The 8,654-nt window shown below is 39.0% G+C and overlaps 1 protein-coding gene across 1 annotated transcript in view; it reads left to right on the top strand.

Moving 5' to 3' along the window:
* The window catches only part of LOC141494037 (uncharacterized), a 107,961-nt gene that overhangs the window by 89,582 nt on the left and 9,725 nt on the right, over window positions 1-8,654 (top strand). The window contains exons 4-5 of the mRNA XM_074195216.1: window positions 5,780-6,122; window positions 7,813-7,962. Of these exons, the coding sequence (XP_074051317.1) occupies window positions 5,780-6,122; window positions 7,813-7,962 (493 nt within the window). The remainder of the gene's footprint in view (window positions 1-5,779; window positions 6,123-7,812; window positions 7,963-8,654) is intronic.

Genomic DNA, 8,654 nt, shown 5'->3' on the forward strand with positions numbered 1-8,654 from the left:
CTTGTAAAAACCTAAAAAAAAAAAAAGAAAGAAAGCCACTTGACCTCTGTCTGCCTCAGTTTCTTCATCTCAAAGATAATAATAGAACTTTCATTCCAGGATTGTTGTGAGAACAAAGATAATCTTTGTTAAGTGCTACAAAAACCTCAAAATGTTGTATAAATTATCAATGATTTATTAGCCTAAATGAGTAGATGTTATCAGTGGTGTTCCAAAGGGAGGAAAGCTTGAGAATTTTTGATAGCCAACGGTACCTATGGGTCATCAATGGCCTTAGATACCCAATTGGATCCTATTTTCCAGTAATTTCTGCTAAATGAATAAAGAAGGTGGTTATTCCCACATTAGACATCTATTAGTCATGTACCTCTAAGTCACATAGCCTCTGTCTCCCTTTGTATCTTCATCTCTAAAACTGGCATAATAATTATGCCCTACCTCCCAAGGTGGTTGGAAAAAGAAATTGAGATAAAGTGTCTTAAGAACTTTGCCAATTACAAAGCACTACATAAATACTATTATCCTTATTTTAAAACTTACAAAATGTTCTCCCCACAACACATAAATGGACAGTTATTATACTCATTCTAAAGATGAGGAAACCGAGACTCCAAGAGGTTAAGTTGTGGTCTAATAAGGCAGATCTAACAGAACCAGATTCATAGTAATTCTGAAGTAGTTATGAAACATAAAATGGCGTTTGATGATAGCCTTCACTTAGAGAAACAAAATTTTCTAACATGGGCTGGGGGGTTGGGCTCCTAGCCTTGGTCCAAGAAAGGTAATTCTCCCCTATTTGGTTTCAAGAGCTATGTCACAAACTTATGTCATAAACAAAGGACCAAAAGGAAATGAAAAGGAAGCCTTAACTACAGGTGCTTGTGGGACCCAAGACTAGATAAATCCAATGAAGTTTTTAACAGAACAAAAGGCCAAGCTTAGAAATAAGTGCCAGCGATACCCATCTAAAGAATTCAAAAGTGGGCAAGGGGGCAACAACCACTAATTTTCTGTGTCTGGGTTTCCAGCACTTGAATGAATGCCCAAGATTAATTTTTATTTAAAAAATAATAATAATGACTTAACTTTCACCTCTCTGGTGTCCCAAAAAGAGGCATGAGCATGAGAATTCAGATGTGACCATCACTATTTCCAAGATCATAATGATATTCCACAGGGAGGGAACATCCCTGTATTGCCTTCCTTTCTAGATGTCCTCTATCCTCATTTTGAGGTCTCCTCTTAAGTCTGATCCCTGTCCCAAAACATACAATATTTCCTTGTCTCAAAAGATGACCAAAATCCCAGAAATATGGACAGGTCCAGGCCATTCTTGCCCATATATAGGTGAGATATTACTCTAGCAAGTGTCAGATGCAGGTCTCTTTGACTCCAAATCACTTGCCACTATACCATCCTACCTTACACAGCTCCTGAGTCTAGGAGTTTCAGCTATATCACTACTTTGATACTACCCTCACCAAAGAACAAATATACTGCCAAAACAAGAGGATCTAAAGGACTCCCCAAAATAAATCCACAGATATATGACAAGGGGTGTGTGTGTGTGTGTGTGTGTGTGTGTGTGTGTGTGTGTGTGTGTGTGTAGGAAGAACTTTGGGCATGATAACTAGAAAGAACATGGGCTTTCATCTTAGTCATGACCCTGAGTGAAGTAGAAATATTCCATAATAGCAACCTTATGAAAGGAAAAAAAAACCTGTTTCCAAATTTATAAAAATTGAGTTAATGAAAAGAAAAAGGCATCATACAAATATGAGTTTTCATTAGAGAAGAGAGTAAGATTGAAACAGATTTGAAGAACATGCCTCTAGAACAGCCCAGGTTGTTTTTCCATCCTGTAATTAGCTGCATGACCCTGGTCAGATCTTTCATATCTCTGAACCATAATATCCTCCTCTCTAAAGAGAGGCATTAGATTAGATGAACTTAAAGTGGATTCCAGGATGGCATCTCTGTTCTTATGACTCAGAGTCATCTCACTTGCATAATAGACCTGAGCAAGTCACATCGTGACTGCAGAGGAGGATGACTTGAATTAACTGGAGATCATAATTGTATGAAAGTCTCTTGTTGGAAATTCTGGTATTTTGTATTTAAGATCCTATGGGGCACACAACTAGGTCTATTAATGCATGTTAGTATCATTTCTATCTTTGACCAAGGGATTTAAATGTGAAGAAGTATGATAGGGAGGAAAACTATTACCAATTAAAAGTATTCCAATTAAGGGGAAGCTTTAAGGGATTGTCTAAAGATAAAAGCTAGCATTTACCTAGTGTTAAAAATTCAGAAATCATTCTACATATGGATTTTACTTCATCTTCAAAACAACCCTGGGAGACAGTATGGTATAATGGATAGAGAACTAAATATTGAATCAATAGGACCTGTGACAAGTTTTACCTTGAATCAATACCAGCTGGATAATCCAACTGTGCCTCAGTTCTTCATATACAAAATGAAGGGGGGTTTTGGATTGCAGGAACCCAATTATTTTGCTTCCCTTGATTTTTGAACTTCTGTTCAATACTCTGCCTTTGGGTAAAGGGGCTTCCACCCCAGAGAGCTGGTTAATACATATATCTTTGAAACCAACTTAGCTTCAGGCAGCTGTCATCTAAATGGTTCCTGCCTTCAGGAAATAGGCAATGTTTGCTTAGAAAATCACATCCCACAGGAAAGAAGGGAGACCAGAATTCACATGCAATCAGGGTCAGCAATTAGGTGGCACAGTGGATAGACTGCCAGATCTGGAGTCAGGAAGACCTGAATTCAAATCTAACCTCAAACACGTAACAACTGTAGGACCTTGGGCAAGTCACTTAACTCTGTTTGCCTTGGTTTCCTCATATGTAAAATGAGCTGCAAAATGAAATAGTAAACCCCTCTGGCATCTTTGCAAACCCCAAATAAGGTCAAGAAAAGTGACTGAACACAAAAAAATCAGAGGGGATGAGTTGAAGGCTCTTTCTTGCTGAAATCATCCTTTTCCCACTTTTCTTTATGGAAAGTCTTTCCTGGTGCACCCCCTCCATAAATTAATTATATTTTAAAATAGAATTGTCTACACACCTTTCACCCTGGATTATTTTTTTGCAAGGAAATGGGTGTGACTTGCTCAAGGTGACATAGCTAGGTAATTATGAGGTGTCTGAGGCCAGATTTGAACTCAGGTCCTCCTGACTCCAGAACTGGTCCTCTATCCACTGAACTACTTAGCTGCCCTGGGAGAGATTTTTGGGAGTGGGAAATAGATGGTCTTTTCTTTTGCAGTATCCAGGATGACCCTACATAATGTCTTGTATAAATTAGAGTCTTATTAAGAATATACTGAATCAAATTGGATCAAACAGGCTTCACTAGTGAACCTAGAGGAATTCAAATCAGTCCTTGAGCTAAATACAATAACAGTTCAACTCAAGGTTCAGTCTGAAGAATATTTTGATGTTTTGGTTTAAAAGCTACAGGAAAAAAAAGCTGATTGACTGTGTGTGTGTGTGTGTGAGAGAGAGAGAGAGAGAGAGAGAGAGAGAGAGAGAGAGAGAGAGAGAGAGGAGAGATCTTTTCTGAACTTACTCTCCTTGGTGCTCTTGATCACTTTTTCAGACTATAAGTCCCCAGGTCAAACAGCCAATACAGTCAGAAGTGTGACTTGACCTCAGGTCTTCCTGACCTTGAAGCTAGCTTTCTATCCACTAAACCACACGGCCTCTCAAGAATTCTATATCTAGATGTATGTATGTTTATTTCTTTTTGTGGGCAAGAAATTTGAGCATGCTTTATCTCAAATAGTCCCAGGGAGACCATGATGTCAATGTTGAGATGCCCATTCTCAAGTTTTCCTGAAGAACTGATAGATAATTCATGTCTACATCTGCCTCCTCACCCCCAAATGACTAGTGGTTCTCAAATGTTTTATCTTAAAATTCCTTTGTGTTTATTATTATTAAGGACTCCTCAAAGAACTTTTATTTATATAGGTTATTTTTATTAATATTTACTATTGTAGAAATGAAAATAACTGAATATTGTTATTAAAATAGCTTTGACCTTACTATCTTCCTGAAAGACCTCAGAGACTCCCAAGGTCACTGGACCATACTTTTGCAACCACTACCTAAACATGTGATTTGTCTGGGTTTTTTTTTTTTCAGCAGAGAGCTATAGGGGAAAGAAGACTGACCTTTGTGTTAGGACTATACTGAATTCAAATAATTGTTTTGACACTTAATGGTTATATGACTTACTGTTTATAAGAAAACCAATCTTGGAGTTGTGATAGCATGGATTCAAGTGCCACTTCTGACAAATACTGCTGTGTGACCCTGGGCAAGTCACCTAACCTCTAGGCAGTACCAGATTGTAAGTAATTTACATTTTAGGGTATTGAGTTTATTAGACTGTTTCCTGAGATGAAGGGTTAATAAAAGATTAGAGGGGAAAGAAGCTGATATTTTTTAAAAAAGATGAGGAAACTAGGTATCTTAGGTGGGAAAATATGGCAGCTCCTTCAGGGAAGGAAATTTGCAAAAGATGAAGGCTGGGGGTGAGAGGAGGAAAGACCATGTGGTAAAAATGGCACTGATTTCATGATTTTGTTTAGAGTCAGAAATAGGAGAGAAACTTCAATGAATTAGAGTGGCATCATGGCCCCCAAAACACACTGTGATTAAACAATACAAGTACTTCTGAGTTTTAGTTCACAATAGTCAGACAGATGTAAAGAATCTATCCCATTAACAGGTTTCAGGAGAGCCTATTCCAAATGAGCAGAGTATTGAGTCCCTTTAGCCTTAGGCCACCATCTGTATCACCACTGACATCCCCCCACCCCCCACTCCAATGCTTGAGAAATAGTTTTATTATTAGTCTCTTCTTCTTTAAGACATGAGTATTCTCACCATTTGGGAGTCAGGGGCATATTTGGAGCAGAAAAGTAACTTAGAGGTCATCTAGTCTAACCTCATTATTTTACAGATGAGGGAACTGAGTCCAAGAGAGATTGAGGTCACACAGATTAGTAGCAAAGCCAGAATTTGAAACCAATCTTTTGACTCCAGTTCTGTTCTCTGTAGTTACATAATGAAACTGCAATATGCTGCCTTTTCAGAAATTAGAGATATCAGAAGTAGCAAAATGAACTCACACCTCCAAAAGGAGACTGGATGGTTGAAGGAAGACTGACTTATAAGGAACGATATTTTGTCAATCAATGAAAAAGCCCAATAAAAATCATTATCCCCTTTGAGAGGGCAGGGAAAATAAATAACACCATGAAGTGTTTGGGGAAGAAGAGTAGAACAAAGCAGAGAAGTCTTGTAATGGGAAGAGAAAGAGGGACTGGAAGGCCTCTCACAAGGAACAGAAAGAATCATTTGCTTATTCTGAATTATTCCTCACCCTGAGCAAGTGATTATGGGACTGACTGGCTAGTGTAACTTTCCCAGGGTGGCTAGATGACTTTAAGGCAGAGACTAGATTTGGATCGTTTGCATTGGGTTCAGCTTTTTTTTTCATTTTTTTCAGTAAATAAGGTTTCAGTGACTCAAAGCTTTCTTATAAAAATAATTTAAAAATGTGTTGATTGCTACCACACAGTTAGAAAAATACCACCATGGCCTCTGATACTCTTTTATCTTCTCTTTTCCAATTTCATAAGAGGAAACCAGAGGATTCTGCACATTGGGATGGGTAGATTCCCCATCCCAGATTACAAGGTGAGCTGGCCATCTTTGTCCTTTTGCATCCTGTGCAGATTTAGTGGATGGGAAGAGAATCTCCAGAAAACCAATTCCAAAGGCAGAGTTCACACCAAGCAAGTCACAGGCTTCCTCCAATAGAAAGAAGAGAAGCCATGAGAGCAGGAGGGAAGAAAAAGGAGACAGTAGAGAAATCAAGGTTAGGGCACCCCAGCGGAATAAAGATGTCCGGAGGAAACGCCGTGAAGTGTTTGGGGAAGAAGAGTGGAACAAAGCAGAGAGGTCTTGTAATGGGAAGAGAAAGAGGGACTGGAAGGCCTCTCAGAAGGAACAGAAAGAAGCCAAAAATAAAGAAAAGCAAATTAAGGGGAAGAGAGAGAAGCAGTTGAAGAAACACAGGTAGGGCATTTTTACCTCCAAACTCACTCTCATCTTAGGAAGAAGGTTCTTGACTTGGGATCATGGACCCCCAAATAGTTGATGGATAGATTACCAGGGTCCATGAATTCAAAGTGGGGGGAAGGTCCTTTTTTACTTTCACCAGCCTTTGGGTTTCTTTGTCATCTTGTGTATTTTGTCATTTGCATTTAAAAGCATCCTTCTGAGAAAGGGTCCATAATGTTTACCAAGCTGCCAGTGGAATCTGCAACACCAAAAAAGTCAAGTGAAGAACCCCTGCTTTAGAGGCAACCCCCTCCTCTAAGGGGGAGCTCCCTTATCCTCATCCTGACTTGGAGATGTTGATGAGCCATCTGGAGATTTATCTAGCCTCAAGGATCCCATTCTTTCTTTCCTCTCCTTTGAGTTACTTACCTCTGTTGCAATCTAGGCAGAATATGGTAGGAGGAGGGAGAAAAAATGAAATTCTGGTCTGTCAAATTGATGATTGCTAACAGCTATGAGAAGCTTAAGGAGAAAGTAATAAAACTAATAGTTAAATAATCTATGGATTTCATCAACTCACAAACCCCCATTTATGTAGAACCATGGAAATGCTTAATTTATTAGGGGTCAATGGAGCTTGGGCCAGAAGAGATAATCTCACCCAACTCCTCATTTTACAGATGAGAAAACTGGAACCCAGTGAGACTTGATGTTTTGCCCAAGCACATAAAGGTAGATTTAGAGCTGGAAGGGACCTCAGAGACAATCCTTCTCATTTTTACAAATGAGAATACTGAGGACCTAGGCAATTAAGTGACTTGGCCCAGTTACCTAATAAATGTCTCAAAAGTAGGGTTCAAACCCAGCTCTCTCCCAATAGCAGAAAGGGTTGCTGATGTTCCTCTATCCCCCAAAATAATTACCACGTATTTATTTTATGTATATTTTATATTTATGGGAAGAGCAATATGATAGAGGAAGTTGGCTTTGGAAGTCAGGAAGTTAGGGTTCAAATTTCCCCTCTGACACATGGGAGCCGCTATGTAGCACTGCAATAACTAGGCACTGAGGGACTAGTCAGAAAGAACTGAGTTAAAATCTGAACTCAAGAAATTCATTTAACCTCTGCTTGCCTCGGTTTCCTCATCTGTTAAATTAGAATAATAATAGCACCCATTTCCCAGGGTTGTTATGAATTTCCCAAGTAATACATGACAATGGGTTTTTCTGGGATGTGAAGGGAATCTTATTCTTCCTTTCCAATTGAGCATTGGTAGGCTATAGTGCTGAGACTCAGGTAGAAGAGATTCATATGGAATAGATAACAACCTTCTTCCCTGATAGTGTTATTTCCAAAATATCACAGTGTGTAGAGCACTGGCCTTGAATCAGGTATCATGGACTCAAATCTCACATCGGATACTTTTTAATTGTGTTTTTATAGATGAGTCCCACAAAATCTCAGGCATTTCAGTTTAGCCCTCACTGCCTCAGTTTCCTCATCTGTAAAATAAGAACAACCTTCTGCACAGTGGTGTTGTAAGGGAAATGATTTGTAAGCATTAAAGAATTACTGAATAGATCTGTGGCATGATTGATTATTTCTTAAACACTTCAGATTCCTTAGAGTTTGGACACCTTATAAAACAAAAACTTCACAGGTTTGGTTTTTTAATTCTCCTCTCTATCTGAACTTCTTTCCTAGTTCTCCATCAATTTCCAACTCCTCAGATGAGGAATCCATTGCAGAAGAAGAAATGACTTCCATCATGGAACAGGTTGAAGAAAAAAAGAAGGTCATTGCCACTATTCGGAATAAACCTTGGCCAATGATGAAAAAATTAGAAGTCCTCAGGTAAAGTAGAGTCAAAGATCATCTTCTTAGGTTCCTTCTCCATCAACACCCACCATAGTAGAGGGAATTAAATGGTTCTGAAGCTGGTTTTATGTGAGAGCTCTGAGAGGAATCCCAAAGCTCTTGACCCATCGTAGGGATGAGCCCAAGCCCTCCTCTAAGAAAGAGGTACTAAATGTTACCCTGTACTCTGAACTCCGGCCCCAAAATTGCCTCTTGAACAACCCAGGGGCCAATCAAGACATTAGACAAAATCCAGCCTTTACTACAGTGAGATATAAATGCAATCAATGGGTATTTATTATATAGAAGTAGTATATGACCTAGGCCTCCTACCAGTGGGTTTAAAATCTGGTGGGTAACATGGGACTGCCAAATAAAAAACAACATATAAATGGTAGATATGGTTAGGTCATCTCAACCAGTTTCTGGTATATAAGACCACCTCCTTCTAAAAGTTAAATAACAATTCACATTTTGGTATTGCTTCCAGGCCTCCAAAGGGCTTTCCTCAGAACAACCCAATGAAGGGAGTACTGAAAGCATCATTACCCATTTTACAGTCAGGAAACTGAAACAGAGAATCGTAATGTGATTTGCCTCCCTTCATTCTTGGGGAATGAAATTAGCTCAATATGCTTGCTAGTTTTGTCACTTTGGGCAGGTCACTCAACCTCTTCTCCCTGTTTCCT

The sequence above is a fragment of the Macrotis lagotis genome, chromosome 7, assembly GCF_037893015.1.
Source record: "Macrotis lagotis isolate mMagLag1 chromosome 7, bilby.v1.9.chrom.fasta, whole genome shotgun sequence".
NCBI classification, from domain to species: Eukaryota; Metazoa; Chordata; class Mammalia; order Peramelemorphia; family Peramelidae; genus Macrotis; species Macrotis lagotis.